Raw genomic sequence first — 22,077 nt, 5'->3', positions numbered from 1 at the left:
TGTAACGCAAGTTATTCCTACTGTTTTCCAAGAATGTCTCAGCCTTGAATACCCCTGTCCTCTGCATTAATTTATATTATCTTCTTTTATTACATGTCCTCTTTATAGCACTACCTCTTCCTACATTTACAAGAAAAAAGCCACTCATTCTTAGAGAGATACTATCAAACTATTATCTTAAACAGGTATTTCTTGAACATAAGCTTATCACGAACAAGAAACTGCTGTCCATATTGTGGGTGTGACAAATGTTCTAAAATGAGACTTCAGAGTAATCAGGAACAGACTTAATAGCTCCATCTTCAAATATCACAGTACAAGATCTTATGCAAACATGTCTGCTGACTGACACTTGGCTAGATCCTCTCCAAGGTTCATGGCAGATCTTGGAGCATAGTTTTTGGGACAGCAGGCAGAAGCACTATCAGTAATCTCCAGGAGAATCTCAGGAAGAAGCTAGGGAAAGCAAGAAAATATAAAAAGACCAAGAAAAGCATCTGTATGCAGAATTATGTGCTGACAGAGTGTAGAGACTGGATCACATACCACTTAGAGCTAGAAAAGTACCAAAGGAAGCATAATTTCTGTACCTTTTTCAGGGCATAAATGGACTCTTAGTGATGTCTACCCACACTGAGCAAGTGTCTTGGCAAGTGCCACGTGATTTCATCACCCACCTCAGTAGATCAAACCCCATCATCTTTCAGGCACATTAAAAACCAAAGATGCAACCTGAATACCAAAAGCAGGGCTGCTGGATGACAAAAACCCAATCCTAATCTGATTATATAAAAATGGGAACCACAATACTCCCTACTGCAAGGAACAATACAATAAGAAAGCACAAAATGGTGGTATAGCTGTCCCACAGGCACCACAGGCTGAGGATCTAACACCAAGTCTCCCAGCAACCCAAGATCTGGTGTAACCTGAATTAGTTGACTGTGTAAAAAGAAAACTATCTGAAGAGGAAGAATAAATATGATCTGAATGTGAAGCAACCAAGCTTCTGAAAGGAAAACTGGGTAAGTCATTATCTTCTCTCTAATGTTCTCCTGGGATTGTCCTGAAAGCGTATCTCACGCTACACAACTCCTTAGAGGCTTAGAAAATTTCTCCAAAAGAGTTACAGTTAGCAGTTAGATGTAATAAAAGGTTAAACCTGACAAATTTAAGATGGCTAATGAACTGAACTATGTGCAATAGCTGGTTTTACTACACTCAACGAACAACCAATGTAAAAAGATGTCAGTGGGTTGCTCACCAAAAGTTTTGTTCTCTATAAGCAAAAATATGAGTTAACGCAATTAAAACAAATTCAGTATTTTTAAAAAGTCTCAGTTACTAATGGTTTTGTTTCTGTGCATCACCAAAGCAACTACATGAAGATTTTCAGCTCTTCTGCTCCAGATTTCACACAATTTTCCAGAACACTTCAACTTCTTTAAAACCAGACTCTATTCTTCAGGGTAAGAATGGACCAAGAAGATAAAATCAAATTAAATGTCTATCAGTCATCACATAAATCATGCAGGTAGTCTGACTTAGGGCAACCTTCTTTATGGCAAGCTCCTCCTTCCCCCCAAAAAGCACTCACACCTCTGCCACATGCAGAGCAGGTGGCATCTCTGAGGAGCAAGGGAGAAAATGTGGGTACATATGCAAGCCAGAACATATGAGGAGGGAGAAGATGAACTTCAAATTCCTTCCCTTCACTCCCAGTAGCAGACAAGAATGGCCTAGATGAGCTGAAATGTGGTGGGGAGCCCCTAGGGCTCAGTCCCCTGGGGAAGGTACAGTGCCCACCACACAGTGGGCCACAGTGCCACCGCTGCCTCACGTCACCTCACCCTTCCTTCTCTTCCTGCCACCCCTAACTCCTGCCTTCTCACACCTGCTTCCAGGGTGAACTGCAGAAGGGACATGGTGGCAGCAGCAGTTGAGGCTGCCAAGGGAGAGATCAAGAGCCAGAAAAACAAACAAAAAAAAGAGAAGCATCTCCAGAGGCGGAGGTAGCTCGCCATGGTCTTCCATCTCAGGTGCTCGATATGATGTGTGCTTGCCACCAGGTGAGAGACAAGGGTGCCAGGTATGGGGGTTGTGCATCAGAAGAGGAGGAGGTTTTCCTTACACACCAAAAATGCCTCCCTAACTGCTCAGTTAAGCAACCTACATCAGCATTTCCTGATGATCATCCTATCAGATTGCAGAGCTAAAAAATACTTGGCTCTAGTTATACCAACACATTAAGGAAAAGGTAATAATGACTGTAATGCAAACTGAATTCAAAGAAGAAGTTCCAAGTTATTATTTGTATTGTTATGCCTAGAGTTGATACAAACAAACATTTACCTTATTATAATATATATTGCAGTACACATTAATCAAGATCAATTAAATGGATAGTGCAAGTTGAGAATACACATGTGAGATGCCAAAATAGGGAGGATGAGTAAGATGGTATTAAATTTCCACACCTATGATTAATCACAGTTAATCTATCAAAGCTCAGCCAAAAATAAACTAAGAGTAAAAAAAAAAGAAAATAAAAGAAAAAAAGAGAACCCCTGTAAAGGGACTGCACTTCTCTACAGGTTTTAGAAATACAGACAGCTGAACTGTAAAGCTACACCAGTAGGGCACCACTTCTCCCCTGAGAAGATGTTAGAAAAATGAGTCACGCCCAGATGACATACAAAATCCTTAATGCATCTGTTTGAGGGACTTGCTGTGTTATTGTCCTCTTTGGACTTTGAGTTCTCCCTCAAGCCATAGTTTGTTGGAACTATATATTCAGCTCAGACTAATTGATGCAGTACGTTTGCAGTATTGTTTCCCAAGTATTTCCACCAGCGCTTCAAATGTTTCAAAAATTAACAGTGGGGGTACTTAGCTATTGGAACAATTTAACAGGGGTTGTCATTGATTTTTTTTTTGCTATTGAGGTTGGATGTTCTTCCAGAAGTACACTCTAGTTCAAACAGAAATGAATTCAGGAAATTCTGCTGGCCTGAGTTATACAAGACAGAATAATGAACTAGTGAGTCCATCCTGTAGACTTCAGCATTTCCAAATCTGTTCTGCAATTCCTGTGGTGTTTAGGACAGCTTACTGTTTGCCCCTACTTTACCTCTAACTTACAACACCAGCTTCTGAGCCATCTGAAAGGACAGCAATTCACAACCAGAAGTATCCGGTTTTGCTTACAGCCATTTTTCACCTTTCTAGTTTTAGGGGGTTTTGGGAGTGAGATGAATGAAATCTTTTGTATTTATTTATTTCCAACAAACTTTTCTTCCAGAAGTCAACAGAACTCAACTTGTTTCCTCGCTATTCTGATGTTACAGAGATGCATTTTCAAGAACGTTCTTGTCTTCTAATCTATGGCTGCAGGACAAATAAACTTTGAATATTAATTTCCCTACTCTATGGAATGCACTGAAATTAGGGATCTTTTGAGTGCTTAGTTTATATCATCTGCTCCATAGCCAAAGCTCAATCATCCTGTTTTGAATAGACAAAAATGATGGTATCATCAAAAACATAAAACAGCCAATACAAAGTACATGAAATATAAAGCATTTAAGTTCATCTCTACAGCAGAGATGAACATATTAGAAGAGAAACCAGTTCATTTTCATATGGCGGATTTTGTTTTTACCTTGGGTCCACATTTGCTGTTGCTTCATCAATGATAAGAATACGATTTTTTTTTAGAACTGCTCTGGCAAGACACACCAGCTGTCTCTGACCAACACTAAAATTAGATCCAGATTCTGCCAGCTGTGTCTCCATTTTGTTGGGTAGATCTTCCACAACCTCCTTCAGTTGCACCTGTTGACATGTCAACATATTGTAGGATGAGTAACTCTCTTTTAAATCAGCTATTGTGTGTCTGATGACACAACAATAAGTATGCAAGGTTTGCCTTTTATATTCTTACACAAAATGAGTAAGTGCCAAGTTGGATAACAGTGTGTGTCAGTTATTAGAATTCTAAAAACATTAAAGCACGTTGTTAAGAATCTATTAATGTTCATTAAAACCAAGATATGAATCAAACTATAACCAAGGCATCATCCCAAAGGATAATTTTTTCATAAAAGACTTACATAACAATATACACGTCTGCACACACATAGACACACACATACACAAATGCACATATGATAGTGTACTTTTTTCTATCAACAGCTATACCTTTATCAAATCTGATGAAAACATCCAAAACCTAACACACACAAGCACTGCAATATTATTGTTACATGGATTTTAAATACCAGATGTACATTATTAGATTTAGTAAGTCACCTCTTCCAAGGCGTTCCACAGCTCTTCATCAGTGTATTCATTGAAAGGATCTAAGTTTTTCCTCATAGTTCCAGTGAACAAAACAGGCTCCTGAAACCCAGTAAAATCAGCATTCCACTATAAATACAGGTTTTATATTGCAATAGGTAATTTAATGATAATCACAGCTAACCTATATCAACAATAGCACAGAAATATCTAACAACAAGCTATCATTTTTGAAATGCAAAGGTGTACATTACAACTGCATGCTTAAGAGGGATGGCGGGGGGGAGGCAAGTGTTCAACTACTCTGTATGAAGATAATTTACCAAACAGGACAGGTCTGTTTGCAAATTGTTGTACACAGTTATGTCGGTACTTAAACGGGCATTTACATGCCACTGTTCTGATGCCACAAGCTATATATATACTTCCATGAAATCGTTGCTATCCTCACGGTATTGTTAATGAAAACCAACAACTAGCACTGTCAATGAGCTCACACTCCTAAATTACTTTTGGGCAGTTTTGAAAACCTGTTTTTGAAGTACATAAACCAGAGAGGAATCAAAGAGCTTACAATACCTTTCTGGTTTTCCTTTTGTGTTTGGCTGTGGGTTTGGTTTTTTTTCATTTCATGCGATAAAAGCCCTTCTATTTTACCATCAGGGCTAAGCAGGAACAGCTTTCACCATTTAAAACCTAAACACATCTATACTGCCACAGCACCAAAGCAAACTTAGAATTGGAGCACTGCTGGGCAAAGCTCTCACTCAAAACACACCAGGGAGTCAAATTGGTACCTTCTACCATTCAGGTACCAATGAGATAAGAATGTGGTCAAAGCAAGTTTTGTTCTCCTTCAGTTCCAAGTTAGAGCAATAACAGGTAATTCATCAAACTGGCACAAATCAAATCACACTGAAACATGTAGTATTTAAGAACTGGGAAGAGGACTTTTGGTTCAGAACTCCTTAAGCAGAAGATCAGTACTCAGTAATGTGAGTTGCCAGACCTGAGAGTCATGCACTGACAAGACTTTAGGGCTAAACTCATCTTAATACCACACATAAAGACAAAAACAAGTCAAAAGCTGTAACAGTGCTAATCATAAATGGACACCATTCATCATGTTGTCAGTTCTCCTTAAATTGGGGAAATTTTAGGCAAAATGCCTTTTTTTTTCCTCCCCTGGGAAATAAAATCTTACTTACACTGGGTAACTTCAGCTTACTCTGAGATTAACCTGTCATGACTTTCTCCCCATCTAACCCTAGTGATGCCCAGCTCCAAAGGGCTGCAGCAAACCAGAAGAGAATTCAGACCTTAACCCTTTTATTGTCTTTGAATTTCTAAACCATCTGAGTGCTATAAAAGAATTTAAAAAGACAGAACACGCCATAAGCAATATAAAAGAAGATATAAATTTCCTGATATAACACGCCAATTATTTGAAAGTATCTGCTGCAATAGCAATGTCATTAAAAACTTGCTGAATGAGCAAAAGGGTTTAACACAAAACATTTCCAAGTCAAAAAACAATTTTCTTTAAAAACACCTAGAAACTAATTTGTTTAACAACACACATTTTAGTACACCATTTGGCATATTTTGAAGGTATTGTTACATTTATTTTCCTTTTCAATCCATTTTTATAGGTTGGCAAAGAGGAGGCTGAACCTATAAAGTGTTCACAACTATTATAAAAGTCCTAACAACAGACATGCACTGCAACAGAAGATAAGGATATTTTTTAATTACCATTTCTGACACAGATTATTATTTAAAACAGTCTGGTTTATGAGAGAAAAGCAATAAGACTAACCTGTAAATAATTGTTGTAAAAATGCTTGCAGTCAGAGAGGCAGACAACATTTGCATAGAAAAGATTTACAAACACAACCTTTACACAGCTCCATCCAAGCAAGCAATTAGAAGCCTAAGCACATTTTTATTTCTCCAGGTAGGTATTTAAACTCACACACAAGAAAACTTCAGTCTTGCCTCATCACTCTCTAGGAATGGCTCTGTTTAGCATGTTTTATGTTGCAATTCTAATAAGCATCTCTCTCTCTGGTTTTTCAGCTGCCCACATAATTATGAAGATATTTGCTGCAAAATAACTACCTGATGTTACATTGCTATTATTGACACTACCATTAGCACAGTGCCAGACAATGCCTATCACACAGTTTACCATAGCAGAAACCTGATTCCTTCCTCTTCTTCTTTGTACCAGCACTTGATAGTTTTGCATATTGTTAGTAGAAACAGCCTTCCCTTACACACACACACACAAAAAAAACCTACCTGCTAGCCTTTGGGTACTCAAAACTTTTGTGACTATGATGCAAACCTTATATAAATTTGACAAAAAATCACAGAGTTCCACTGGATTAAAACAGTTTTAAAACTATGTGAATAGACCTGTGTATGAAAAAACCTCACATGTATAATTGAATGTGGTGAACTTTGAGCATCTGTGTCATTCACATGTAGAAACCGTATTTGACCTGCAGTTTTCCTGTCTCAGTATCCTATTTTGTCCAATTGGGCTGAATTCCTCAAAATGAAAAAATCACCCACAACAGCTATGGGCAAGGCTTTCAAAAAGCTGTAGACCTTGAATGAACTGATGATCATCTGTCTTCACGAGAAAGGAACGCTACACACAAACAAAAAAATGGAATTTAAATCCATATAAACTTCTCTTTACATACAAAAGATGACTAGTTCCAGTGAGTACTGCAATAACAAAGCCTGCAGCATGCAGAAACAAAAAGACATCTTGCATTAGGCAATGATCCAATTGCTGGGGAAGTACCTATTTTTAATTTTTTTTTTCAATAGCATACCTGTTTCTTTTTGACTCCTACTATTTGAGAAAAAACAAAGCCTCATTACCATTTGTATTAGATTCTCAACTTAAAGAAATTAATACACTCTGACTGCCACCCTGCCAATAGACTAGCACACATTCAGACATAATTGTAAATACAGATTCTGTTATAACATAGAGAGATCTGAGAAATAATGCAAAACATGGCAAAAAAATTCCTCTGGTTTACAGTCTACTCTTCACTCTACCTGCCAGAACAGCACAGATGAACTACTTTCCAAAATATGACTTCATATTTGCAGCATAAGAGCTTTTCACTCTTCCTCCCTCTTCACTGGAGAGCAAATGCCCAGGGAAGAGACAAGAGCTCTCATGAAACTGTAACATGCACAGACTTTGTCTCCTAAGTTTTAAGGATACAATATACACATCACCCTTCTCTGATACAATGTCTCATGAAATTAAGACTCTAAGAGAGAAGACCTGTGACCTACTGGATTTCTTTGAACAGCCTTTCTTCTATCCCAGCAGGAGAGATGAGGCTATTTCCAACACTCCCCTATTGGGGTTTTTCTTCCTGTACTGGGGCCTTTCTTGCATCCAGCTTCTAAAATTCATCAAGTTTTATTTATTATGGATTATAATGACCTACTATTTAGTCTGTTCCTCTGGTCTTCTCCTGTCAAACCTTCTCCAAATAAAGCAAAAGCTGATAGCTCACTTCTAGGTAGCACATTTGCTCCTTCTAAATCTAACACCAGTCAGTTTGTCCAGGGATGACTGGAGAGGTGAAAGTGGTCTTGCAAAGTCCCTTACTAAGGAAGCATCAGGCAGGAATTGCTGCCCAAGGATCAAGTGACTTCAGAGGACTGCTGAGGATTGGTATACACTTACCAGATTTTCTCTGCTTTTCCACAGACTATGGGAGGACAGCATACAGCTAACACACAGATATTCCAAAGGAAAAGTCAGGGTACAAAAATGTGCCAATCCCCAAAACTGATTCTGTTTATCTTAAAATAATCAAGACCTTACTCAAGGAAGAATAACGCCTAGCTACAGTTCCTGCACCTACAGCATTCAGAGGTGCAGGGGGAACACATCCCAGCAAAGCACTTTAAACACTATGGTATTATATTCAAAACATCCATGGCAAACCAAGTCACTCTCTTACTTGAGGTATAATTGAAATTTTCTTCCGCAAGTCATGGAGTCCCAGCTCTGATGTCAAGTACATATCAATCCAAATCCTTCCTTCAGGTTCTGCCAAGCGAAAGAGGGCTGCTATCAGAGAGCTTTTCCCAGCTCCAGTTCTTCCCACTATTCCAACCTACGGAGCAAGCCAAGCCTGTACCATTAAACTGTGAGCTTTTCAGGAGAAATTAATATGTCAAGCAACATTTTTACAGCATCACAGGATTTGCAGTAGAACATGCACCAAATAAAACTTCTTTGTAATTAACATTCTTCCAAGAGGAAAAATCCTCTCCCCTTAAATCGGTTTGGATTCAGGTAACATTTGTATACATGACAATTTCTTGGATCATATTCAAAGGTGAATGATTTCCCCCTAAAGTGTGGTGTCTTATTGTGTAAACAATTTAAAGTGGCTCAATGCATACAGTAATGTGATTCAAGGCTGCTAAATTTTATACTGAACCTGGTTTGCTGGGTGATGTTAGGCAAATCATTTCATGCATGCATCTACTACTCAACCCCAAAAAGGACTCCCATAAAGCACTCTGGGAACAATGCACTCCCAATTTAAATAACTGAGACTGATTTTGGTTAGTTATGGTTAAGGTGAAGTACTGTAAAGTAGCATGAGTATAAACTGTATCCATACTTCAGACATCTTCAGCAAGCATTGAAACTACAAGGCCATGACATCAAGCTGAAATTCCTTTTCAAACAGAAGAAACAGGAAATAATAAAATCACAGAGATTCAGGTTCTTTTTGCTCCCAAAGAAAAACTGGAAGACATACACAGTGTGAAAAAAAAATAAAAATACAGCTTTCAGAAAAAAAGAGACAATGAAAAATACAGTATTGATAACTTTAATGACAAGGGGCCAAGATCAAGAAATATTTCTTCTATTTTAATTTTTTTTGAATGTTGTACTCGGATAAAGGATTCTTAGAGAAAAACAGTGTACAGTAATCAACTGTATCGGAGAAGATAATGGGTGTAACCCTCTACACAAATCTGATCTGGCAGAATTTGTTATTTCCTGCATTCTGTTCTAATCCCTACATTCCCCCCCACTAAAAAATCAGCACACTGAAAAAGTTCAGAGCAGTGCAACACAAAATTAATATGGGCTGGAGATCCTGATTTGATGGGGAAGGATTTATGAGGATTAAACATGTATAATGTGGCTTGGTGAAGTGATTGGGGTGCAGAAAAGAGGAATAAAGATGAAAACTTTCATGAGTGTACATACAGACACCAGAGGGCAATTACCCACTGCCTGAGACTCACACGTATGCAGCAATGCCTGCTGAAATGAAATTCAGCACAGGAAACTGCACCAAAGTGCAAGGAGAAACTTTCAGTCAGAGACACTAAGTTCAGACAAAACAGCAGTGCCCACATTTGATAAAAAATACACAACACACTAAAAAAGTACACTTCAAGAAGCAACTTATGCTGCATAATCTAAAAGATATTTTCTCCTTCTATGTTCTGATTTAACAATTTCATCCAACAATTCATTATTGTACTACTGTAATATAAATTAATTAACATTTCTACAATGCTTTTTATTAAACAGACTAATTTAAGCAAATCTGTTACAATAAATAATCAAATGTTTAGTACTCTAAATTGTATCAGTGAAACAATGGAAAAATAGTTCTGAATAGATAAACTACAGCTCAGAAAGAAAGTGCTGAATAGAGAACACAGACAATCAGAGTTGTGAAAATGAAAGTTCAATTGTTCCCCTGGCAAATGTCAATATAAAGTATTATATCAAAGATATAAAGAAAAAGCCATACAAAATACATTGATACTTAAAATAAAAATGCAGCTGTGCTCTGCATATTGTCAAAATTTTGGTTTGGCATCAAATGAAAGGACTATGCTCTTCAACATTTAGAAGAATCTATTTGCATCTTTGGTCCAATTGACTACAGGCTGCTGAAAACTGACAGGAATTTGAAAGAGCTCTCAGTATACACATTATCCATTTTTTGAATACATTTTATTCTTCACAGGCCCACACTCACAGCTAGTGCAAATACAGGAGCAGCCTGCAAATGGAAGTGGCACCTATCAGGAATCACAGGGCCAGGACTGTGCTGCCTGATACAAGCCCGGTGCACACACAGGAGTACACCTGCTACGCTGGGCTCATCATTACTCAAGTGTCACTTGTACTTCACAGCAGAGCTGCACAAAAAATGTGAGATTTACAGCATGTCAGCCACTCCACTGAAACTGCCCATGTCTTTGTTATCCCTCAGGCAGCCTCCCTTTCATCGTGGGAGCACAGCTGCCATGCCATAAATCTACATGTGCACCTTCCTAACTTTTTCATGTAGCCTGCAGACCCAGGAGCTGTCAGGAAAAGGTGCATTTAACAATATGTTAGCCAATAAGCATTCATGAGCTCCCTGAAACAAAGATGGTGAGTAAAACCCAATACTACACATGCTAACCTTCCCCTGCTGCAGCTATAGTAGCACAGGAGGTTAATCCCTGCCAGCTACAGCTTGTGTCTCCCTGGTCTGTTTCTGCCAGACCACACTACTTCAGCAAAGATGTTAAAACACAAGGTCCTTCCTGGCCTGCTTTGACTGTAGGGAAATACTGTATGCTGAGACAAAACAGATTAAAAGAGACCTTGAGTGAGTGATTTGCTAGCAATCACCTCCCTCATTCTTACCATACCCACAGCTTCCCTAACTGGGCCCTGGGGTGGCTACAAGAAAAAATACAAGCACAGCAGAAGCTTAAACTCATTCCTGTTGCCAGTGGCACTGCAGCCACCAGAAGTCTATAAAAGTCAGGGGCCTGAACAGGAGAGAGCTTTCAATGACAGCAGTATGGGCAGAATCCCCAACAGATCTAGAAACCTGGTTCTGAAGAAGATGCTTCTCCACAATTAAAACCAATATGAGGAGGAGAGATGCTTGGGAGATTTATTTTACACAGTGGCAGCCTACTGCAGTATTGTGCAAAACATCATAGAAAGCAAACACAAAGATCTTGGCAGTGGTTTCAAGCTGGGCAAATTCAGGATGACAAAACCACAACATAACTGCTCAGCAAAAATAAATACCCCCAGTCATCCCTCTGTCTCCTGCCCCCACCAAGGTGTGAGTCATGCACTGCTAGGATCTCTTGCTTCCGTTTTTAATTTTATTCCTGTCTCTCCCTGAGAAATATAGGATTTCTTGTCTGTATTGGAGAGACTTGTAACAGCTAAGGAGACAGCCCACATGGTTCTTCTTCTCAAGAGACCATTTTTTACTCATTCACAGCTAATTCCAGGAAATCACCTCAATGTAGCAAAGTCTGGCTGAATTTTTGTAACATGCATGTTATTAAAAGGTCCACTTGAGGAAATGAACGGTTTGGAATTGAATGGAAAAGCATGTTAAAAAGGAGGCACGGGCAAGGATTGTAGAGTTGAACCATCCTCCTAGGGAAGACCTCCTAATCAAAAAACTACAGCTGCATTTGAAATGTAGCAAAGCACAAATTAACACTTCAGGGCTCTAATTTAATTTTGTCTGTGGGGGAGACCTTCCCTGCAGCAGTCTTTCAACAGGGATAGCGTCAAAATTGGGGAGGAGGACTCAAATTTGCAGAGGAGCAAGAGTTTATTTCTGTGTTTCTTTTGGCTACCAATCTAATTAATGACAACAGTTAATTGCATTGGTTGCCAAAAGGAACTGAAATAAAATCCCAAATTCTGAAGTTATGCAACTGATTTGTATTTCTTTCTTCTATCTTCCATTTTGGACTCAGTGCAAGGGCATGTACATTCCTTATTTTCTATTGGTTTTGTTCACCTTGTCTGTTGACATACTCAATTCCAATTATGTTCCCTCTGTTGAATCCCCAATTTCCTAATGCAGCTCCATTTTCTTTGGATTTGAACAAACATTCTTGGCTTGGCTGGTATTTTCCGTGTCTGCTACTTTCTGAAGAATCTCAGATTCTTTTTAAGGGAATTATCAGGTATGTTTAATCCTTTGTTTTGACAGACTAAAATATCATGTTCCCAGACAAATTTACGCTACACTTACATGAAATAAATAGGCTATTACTTCTGCTATTAAATATAACTAAAGCTTATTTTTTAAAAGAACACTTACTATTTTCCTAACATCCATGTATTTTATAATGCATTCTAGCATGCAGCTTCTTGTCAACTCATCATCTGTGCTTAATTTCTGTGAATATCCAAAGACAGCCACATACATACCTTTTCTTTTGGTTTAATTACAGCAGACAAATGTCTTAAAACCAATGGTCCATCTAGACTGTAAGTGAAGTTAACATTCTCAAATGCTATCATTCCTTGGTTAGGCCATTCAGGTGGTGGATGTTTGTTGGTCTCCCAAGGAGCTTCTTTTTCAAGTTCTGTGTACTCCATCACTCTTTCTACTGATATCATCTAAGGGGAGGAAAGAAGACATAGATACATGAACTTCATTCTCTGGCATACCCTGCAAATACTGCCTGCATATAAATATTTTTACCATGGAGATTCAATGCAAATTACTCTGTTTTTTTTTTTTTTTTAACACAAGTAAGAGTATTTGGCACCATTCTACGCTTTCTTTATGCAACTAAAAAAGTGGAAAGAATGCATCTCATGTCCTACTACAGATCCAGATCTATCATGATACATAAAGCCATTCATAAGCATTTCTCATCAGTAGGATTAATTACAAACCTAAATACTGAAAAGTTGTAAGAAAATTAAGCTAAGAGAGTTGTCTGTCAGTCTTGACTAAGATGACACCAATCCATTGTGTGTTAGAAAGATAAAGCTAGAAATGAAACTGCCAAATGAACTACAGGCAGACACATGAATGAGTTTGACTCCTTGCCCTGCATAGGACAACCCAAAAAAAAAATCACACCATAAGCCTGAGACCATTATCCAAATGCTTCTTGAACTCTGGCAGACTTGATGTCATGTCCACTGCCCTGGGGAGCCTGTTCCAGTGCCCAACCACCCTCTGGGTGAAGAATCTTTTTCCAGTATCCAACCTAAACCTTCCCTGACACAGCTCCAGGCCATTTCCTCAGGCTGTCAGTGGTCACCACAGAGAAGAGATCAATGCCTGCCCCTCTTCTTTCCCTCACAAGGAAGTTGTAGACCACAATGAGGTCTCCCTTCAGTTTCCTCCTATCCAGGCTGAACAGCCCAAGTGACCTCAGCCGCTCCTCATATGGGCTTTCCCACCAGATCCTTCCCCATCCTCATGACCCTCCTTTGGACGCGCTCCAACAGCTTCATTTTGTATTGTGCTGCCCAAAACTGCACACAGGACTGAAAACAAGGGTGCACCACCACTGAACACAGTGTGAAACTCACTGCCCTTGACCAGCTAGCAACAGAATGGAGATGAAATGTTCTTGCCTCCCCAAGGTGTAGTCACCCTTTAATAACAAGGGATTTTTGGCGGATGTCCACGTATCAAAGAAGTTGATGCTAATCACAGATCCATAAAATGATCAGCATTTCACACCAAAGCCAGGTTAGTGAATGGCCTTTCTCTTCCAAGGTATTTCTGAGTCACAGCCTCCAAGAAAGCCACTCAGTACATGTGACACTCCCACAGACACTTCCAAAACATCCCCAATGATATGAAAAAAACTGAACGCTTTCTTCCCATTTCTCAGAAAATCTGTCACCACCCGTTTACTGGTGTATGAAAAATGCACTGAAAAAGCAATGTGGTAGCAAAAAAAAATCTAATTTTGTTATTATCATTATTGCTATTATCATTATAATACTATAATTAAGCATGGCTTTGTAACTTCTATGGAAGGACTACACATATTTCCTAGACTATGTACAGCAAACTATAATTACAAGTAACTTCAGCTGTCAACACAACAAAAAAAAATCCCAGGTTTATGTTTAGCATGTTTTTTCTACAATCTGTTTTTCTTATGTATTATCTTAAGAAAGTAGACAGGTAAATTAGAATATGCTACTAAATACTGTGAATTGGTCAAAGGCATATTATATGATATATTTTGGAAAACACACAATCTTGTCAGCTGAATATAAACAAATACTTTCACATTTGTGTCAACTTAGAATAAATTTAAAAGTTATAAGCCTTTGCAATGGAATAACAGGACTCTAAAAATGCCATGAGGGATATAAATAAAATTTTAAAATGCAGTAATAAATAACAATAAATTATAAATACCAAATATAAAAACATAATTTAGAATCTTCCTTATAGAAAGGGATTAATTTATTGCAACTTTAGCAAGTTGCAATGCAATTGTCTACATTGTAACTAGACAGTCTCCTTTCTGCTGTTAAGGGAGATTGTAAAACCTCCCTTACTATGAACCCAGGACAATCCCCAGACACAGTTCATCTTAACAAACTTTCAAAACCAGTCAGACAAATCATAACCTAAAAGAAGTAATTTTTCTTTATGACTGCAGAGTGGTGCCTCAATTGCTTGCCAAGGTATTAATACTCTAAGTTATTTAGGAAGAATCTCATCCTTAAAGCTTCATGTCACAAGCATGGAAGGAAACAAGAGGGGAAAAGGAAGAAATAAACATTACCAGGTTTTCAACTTCAGCACTCTGTCTAACACCCCACTGGAACGTTCCCATGAGGGTGATTGCATAGGAGAGTGCCAAACCAACCTGCCCCGCATGCAGAGCTGCAGAAGAAAGGAAAATGAGGCTCAAATAGGTACATTGTAATTACACAAAATCTCAGTTAAGTTCTCTTTCATGAGGTTACTTACATGATGGAAGCATCACAGCCAGAATTTTATTTGGTTATGCACTACTTGCTATCTGTGCAACGAGTAGCTTCAGGCAGAACAGCTGCTTGCTGCATTTTTGGGGTACAGTTTGGACACATTTTGACAAGATAATCCAAATTCTCCTTGGCCTGGTGTTCATCTAAAAACTGAGGTTCAGTCTCAAGACCAAACTTACATAGATTTTTAGGGTCATCCCTGTCTGGCTGAGCATTAGTTAACTCTTCACTTTTTTTCTATGCAAATCAGGTAAGGCCCTAAAGCTAAGCAAAAAGTTTGCGTAAAATTATTTCAAAATTAGTTATGAAATTCACCTCAACTTTGTACTCTTATAAACAATCAGATAAAGTAAAAGGACAGAATATTTCTTCCCCTGTTTATAAAAGCATTTACTGTGTTCAGTGGGTCTACTCTCACAAAATAAATATATTCTGCCTGCCCCAATATTAAGCACGATTGTCCTCTGACTTACTTGAACTTTATCCTAACATGGTCCTATTGACTTCGAGAGAACTACTCTTTATCCAGAGGCAAGGAAAGATTCAGGACCATTGTTTTGACTTGTCTTTTTGCATGCTAGTAACATCAAACCAAGTTCAAAATTTGTGGAGTTGTGCAGCACAGAGTGTTCAAATTTTAAAATACACGTGCACATATAAAACTTATCCAAAGAAAAAAGAAAAGAAACAAAACCAGCAAATTAGCACTAATTTTCATGTCCAAGATAATTACTTCTTCCTTCATGTTTTAGATGACTATCTCATTCTAGCACATCTAACCCAATTACATCCTGGATGATGCATACACTAATGACAGTTCATGAGTGACAGTGAACATAAAATGTATTATTATGAGGCAATTTTCTTTCTGGAACTGGCCTATCCCACTGATTCAAGATACGAAAAGAGTATCCCTAGGAACTTTAGCTTGCCTTTTGACCTACTGTGCCACGTGCAGAAAGGAAAAACATTGTTAAGAAGCAGCTCCGTGGGTGTTTCAATATAAAAAGCAAAGCCCTGTAGGCCCAAAAGAGAAAGACAAAGGTAGGGAAAAAGATGATGATTTATTTCTTGTTATTGCTCTGAAAGCCAGAATCTCAAAAGTGAAGAGTACAGAAGAGCACGTTTGTTTGCACACTTGGGGATGATGACAGATGTATGTCTCAGCCCGGAAGATGTCTGAACTGCCTCCAGGATTTGCAGGAAAGCAGATGCCCTAGACTAAGGAAGAGATCATGATCTAGAAAGAAATATTTAACTTAATTACAGCCTTTAAACAATTAGAAACAGCAACATATGAAAAAGAATTAGGCATTACTGTACATGGTAATTACTGGGTGAACTTTTTCCATCTGTACTTACTGTTGGCGAGAAGCAGGGAACCAAAAGCAACCACTATAACAAAAATGGCACAGATGGCATCCAGACGCACAGCAAACCACCTTGAGGTTGTCAAGAAGAGAAACCAGGCCTCTAAAGTGTATTTTACAAAGACATAAAACCAGTGGATTATTAGAAAACTAAGCTGTATAATTATGACTAAATTTATTCATGTTAATAATACAAATTGTCAAAAAACCCCAACGTTGTCATCTTCAAGTGCATGTCTGCATGGACTGATGATGATCAGGCTACTGACCAGTTTTCCTGAAATTGTCTCATTTAGTTTTCACACCAGTAGCAACCACAATAGGAAGAGAAAGAAAAACAGTCAAGGCTCAAAGCATGGCTCACTTATTCAAAATGGAAGCCTCTTCCCAACTCCAATGGACTCAAGAGTCTTATACAAAAAGCAGAAGTACAACTGCATTTATTGTAGCTGCACTAGAGTCTACAGGCTTTTAGCTAGAACATATCACAACACAACTGTCAGAGCTAACTTCTTAGAAGCTGCAGCTGGTTAAGCTCCTGTAGGAGCTACTCAATACAGCCAGTGCAGCTATACAGAGGTATTCAGATTATTAGATGCATATTTTTACATTTGGGAAAGCTCACAGGTGGACATTGCCACTTTGCATTCACTCAGGTGTTGACAATTTGGTGCTAAGTTCCATCCCAGGTAGATATGCTACAGTACAAGGTACAAGAGACAGCACAAAAAGACACTGCAATACAGAGGGCAAAGTGTTTGAATCCAAGGCCAAAACCAGAAGCAAAGTAGGCATAATAAAGTGTGGCACTATTTATTGCTTAGGCTGCACTCAGAAGAATTGTAAGTCACAGCAGAAGGTTACCATTCCAACCCCTTCTGCCTTGCTTGCCATTACTCCCTGCTAAAGAACACTGCAGTTTCAACTGTTCAGTGCTCCTTAGCCTAGTGCTGGGAAAAATTCAAATTAAAATAATTCTCCCTTCTGTAAGATTGAGAGGAGCTAAGTGTGTTTTTAAGACTGATAATCAATAGCCAGATTATGGAGCTTTTGCTCCACTGATCCTAATTGTCCAGGGAGGTGTGTTACACTGCCAGCTTGAGATGGGTCATTTTGCAACCTCTCTATGCAACAGGGGTCACTGTGCATAAAGAAAGGAATCTGACAGTCACAGGAACTAATAAAGACTCATCGTGGTCTGACGACTCATGGGCTTGCTTATAGAGATGGGCACTGGCAGGAAGGAAACTTGGGTTTGGTCAAATGTCAGCATGCCTTTTAGATGTTTTTTATCTAAAATTTATTTAATACTCCATTCATAGGCATCCCTCAAAGGGGTTCAAAGCAAGTGTCCTGAGTCCTAGGCTCAGGCCTAAATAGAGAGGAAGATACTACTCTAGCCAAAAGTGCTAAAGAAAACCATCACTGGTTGGAGAGCCTTCTGCAATGCAGGAAAGAATTTAAAACTCTTTAGGAGACTTAAAAACCCAGGGCTCCAACTCTGTGAGCTGCTATGAAAGGTATTCTCTTACATCAACTACTGCTTGCTCACATTTACTATTGAAGAACTATCCAATGTGAAAACAACTTCAGGAAATCTCTAGTTCAGCCTCCTGCTCAAGCACAGTCGGGTCAGAGGGCAGACCATGTTGCTCCATGCAGTCTGAGTCTTGAAATCTATACAGATGAAGCCTGCACCTCTGGACAATCCTTGCCTCTGCTTGACTCTGCTCACAGTGGAATAGCTTTTCTTTGAATTCAGGTTAAAAATCTCTTGTTACAACTTACACCCAAGTTGGTGCTCCTACCACTATGTATCATGGTGAGGAACCTGTTTTTATGGCAACATCCTTGCAGGCACTGTACCCCAAAGGCTTGGGGGGGAAAGACACCAATATGAAGTGTGTAGGTATACAGAAGACAATGACTACAAGCACTGAAGCCTGACCTCAAAACCAGGTTCATGATCTGCCCATGAGGGGTATTATTGACAGTTTTGTTCGGGAGATGCACAAAACTGACTGAAAAATGGAAGTGTTTTTGTGTTCCCTGGATCTGAACTCAAAATACAGAAAAGTATTTCACTTAAATGTCATGGTCCTCTTTGTATAGTGAAACTTCTGTACCTAGTTTATTGCCTAAAGATGTCTTTTAATATAAAAGTAAACCACAACTTTGTCTTCCCTCGCTATCAGGTATTGTAACACTGATTTGGTCAGATAACTAACAACTATAAAATATTAAAAATGGGAAATTCAAGGCTGGAGGTTCCTCCCTGGAAGATGCACTACACCAGTCACAATTCACTGGGCTCAACATGGTCATTGTGTATGATGCTACAACCTGTAAGCTGTACTTCAGAAAGAATCAGCTGGTCTTGCGTGAAACCTTGTAAATCTATAAATTGCAAAACAGCAATCAAATATACTTGTGTGCCTTACAACGGAGGAAAGTCACAATCTTACCTAACAAACACAAAACTGAAAACTTGCATTCTGCTATATCTTGAAGAACATTGTAATAGAGAACATTTAAATAACAGAAGTCAAAAAATCACAGTGCAAACCCGAATTATATTACTTATGCTTGCAGAACACCAATATTTCACACCTTCCAATTATGTTAATTTCATATTTTAGATTTAAGCCCTGAAAGCTGCTCTAAGTAAAAAATAAGTTAGATTTATGAAACTTTTCCAAGATTATTTATACCATTCCAAGCACACTACCTAGTATCAAATGCTTCATAATATAGCTTGTTTCCTCCACATCTCTCTCCATCCTCCCCCTACCGTTCCTTTTCTTAAAGATGAAGTCCAGGAAAATGTTAAAAATTATTCTTTAAGTATTCTTATCAGGTATACTTTCAAATGTTTATCTTATACATTGTTAAAACATATGCATGGGTATTCTAAATTATATTACAGCCCAAAGTAAACTTTCTAAATCTAGACAGATAATGGTTTTGTTCTAACACAGGAATTTTACCCTAAAGAGACAAATGCACAGCTCCTACTGATTTTAATGCACATTACATACATGTCGCTGAGGGCATAAGATATTTCCCTCCCACCGTGCAAAGTATTTGATTTTTCACATCAATTCATCACAAACCTGAGTGGAGGTCTTGGTGTGCATCAAATAATTTTTGAAATCTTTCCTCAGCTTTCAAAGCCCGAATAGTCCAAAGCCCCTGGAGGGATGACGACAAGTGGGAGAACACTGGACTTCGAGCTACAAAGGGAAATGAGTGTTGAGTTAACTTAACAATAGATGAAGGACAACATTTAATTCTTTTTGTACCACACTAATCTTTAATCCTTCCACTTTAGATTTAAGCATACAAACTACTCTACTGCATCTTTTTAGAATAAATATGCAATATCTTTAACTAATGTTCTCTTACTCAATTAGTATCAGTCAAACAGCCAGGCAGATTAATTTATACAAAAATGTCTTACATTTTCAACAATAGCTGTCACTGTAGAAATTCTTTGGGCTTTATTAATGACATTAGGCACCCATGGTTGTTATTCTTAATGCTTAATATTCCATATCATAGTCAAGCTAAAGTCAGGCACAGGAGTCAGATAAGGTCAGAAATATCATTAGTATAGGCATGCAAGGTCCCAAAGACCAGCAGCTTAGCATATTCTTAACTGGCTTTATTTACAGATAGTTAACTGACATACCCTAGGTTTATCATTATGCAAAACAGGAGTTAAGCATGTAATTCACTGGTTGAGAACCAAAGCAATAAGGAAGTTGTTTGCATAGTAAAAGAGAAAAAAATTCTTTGATGGACTGTCTATAAAATACTAGCATTTCACATAATAATAAGTAGGGTTCAAACTAACATTAAGTCCCACCAAACTACATACTTGTGGATTCAAGACGTTTAATATCTCTTGAAGTGTCTAAGAAGTATCGTCGAAGAAAAATGAAAAGAATAAATAGTGGAATTAAGGGGATGAGCATCCAAGGAATCACTGCCACAGCCACAGCCACCACACCACAAATCTGTAGGAGAGTCTGGAGCACAATAGAAACAAAATAAAAAACTCTTTGCCAGAAGAATTTAATTTAGAACAAGTATAAAACTATTTAACACTATTGAAACACTTAAATATTTAAACATAATTACCACATTTAAGAGCGGATGCATTGTATAACATATGAGCAACATCTATTTTTAAGCAACTTGGAAAATTTACAGTAATATCTAAATTGACTATTTTTCCAGTTTATGGTTTTCTTCCACATTATTTGTTCTTTAAAATAATTCTTTACAAAGCTGGTTGACTGAAAATTAGTGTCTTTCTTGGCAGACTCTTTTGTGACTGTAATAAAATAATAAATGATCAATGTAACAGACAACTAATCTTTAATGGATCCTAGTTATTTGGTGAATCAAGGACATGTTTTTTCACTCCTGCTAAGAAGAAACTGGTGAAAAACTGGCTTTCAACTTGAGTTGAAAGACTTGACACTCAGAAGAGAGACTTTCAACATAGGCTTGCAATGTTTTCCTAAACACAACATCGATCCATTTAGAAAGAAAACCCAGGACAGGAGAAAGTGGGATTTCTCTTCCCATAGGATTGCAATGTGAAATGCTACAAATAAGAAGAAAATGTTACACACTGCAACAAGTGTCATAAAAGGTTTGTTTCACCAGGTTTACTAGAGTGTAATGTAACAGGTGAGGTAAACCTGACTTTACTCTTAGAAAACTAGATATAATGAGGAAAACTCTGTTGCTTAGGATAGAAGATCCTTGCCCAACTTTCTGAATTAAATCTACTATTTCCTTCAGACCCCTTCACATCTTCCATCAAACTTTCAGTTTTAATACACAGTCAAAACCATCATCTGCACACAAAATTCTTGCAGAACCCAGCTGTACATGAATGAATGTATGGTAGGAGTCGCGGTATACTACAATTAGGATGTGCCCATTTGTTCCTTAAAAAGAGGGAAAAACTCAACCCATACAAAAATAAACCCATACAGTCCAAAACCAGACAACTGAAATCTGAGCTCAAGATTAAATTCCTGTATTACCCTCATTAACATATTCCTTAGCGGTGACAATATTTTCTAAAGATTTTTCACTTAGAAAAATCTGTACAGCAGCCACCTTCTTCATCACCTCATACAACACAGAATGGATTCCAGCTAAATTTTGTGGCTGCCTGATTTTTAGATTCCAAAAATACATTAGTGACTAGTGGGTAGTAGAAATGCATGTCTTGGAGCAAACATGCTTCCATCCCTTCAACTTTTCCAACTCAGTGCTCATATAAGCAACACATCAGCTAAGGCAGCTACCAGAGAGCTACCTGGGTTTTCAAACACTTTCAGTGGAAGTGTCTATGACACTGCATTTCCTGCTGCACTTCTGGTAGCACACTGAGGCCAAAAATAAGTACAACCTTTACCCCTAAATTTGCTTTTTTTTCTTTAGGCTTCTCTGCCTTTACCCTAATTTGACCTGACCAAAGAGCAAACCCACACACCTTAGAAATTACAACTGTGTTTGTAATTTATGGCAGTGTTACAGCCCCCCATCTCACAGATCCTGAAAGCA

General features: G+C 38.2%; 1 protein-coding gene across 3 annotated transcripts in view; it reads right to left on the bottom strand.

Moving 5' to 3' along the window:
* Positions 1 to 22,077, bottom strand: part of ABCC4 (ATP binding cassette subfamily C member 4 (PEL blood group)) — a 142,078-nt gene that overhangs the window by 26,257 nt on the left and 93,744 nt on the right. For all 3 annotated transcript variants that reach the window (XM_071430971.1, XM_071430973.1, XM_071430972.1), the window contains exons 21-28: positions 20,369 to 20,519; positions 19,602 to 19,721; positions 16,481 to 16,591; positions 14,914 to 15,014; positions 12,572 to 12,763; positions 8,307 to 8,462; positions 4,312 to 4,401; positions 3,662 to 3,834 (exon numbers count right to left, since the gene is read on the bottom strand). In XM_071430971.1, coding sequence (XP_071287072.1) covers positions 3,662 to 3,834; positions 4,312 to 4,401; positions 8,307 to 8,462; positions 12,572 to 12,763; positions 14,914 to 15,014; positions 16,481 to 16,591; positions 19,602 to 19,721; positions 20,369 to 20,519 — 1,094 coding nt within the window. The remainder of the gene's footprint in view (positions 1 to 3,661; positions 3,835 to 4,311; positions 4,402 to 8,306; positions 8,463 to 12,571; positions 12,764 to 14,913; positions 15,015 to 16,480; positions 16,592 to 19,601; positions 19,722 to 20,368; positions 20,520 to 22,077) is intronic.

The sequence above is a fragment of the Agelaius tricolor genome, unplaced genomic scaffold (assembly GCF_023055355.1).
Source record: "Agelaius tricolor isolate 1412-34295 unplaced genomic scaffold, bAgeTri1.0.p SCAF_7, whole genome shotgun sequence".
NCBI lineage: Eukaryota > Metazoa > Chordata > Aves > Passeriformes > Icteridae > Agelaius > Agelaius tricolor.
Note: the sequence above shows the minus strand (reverse complement) of the source record. Positions and strands in the feature narration are given on the sequence as shown.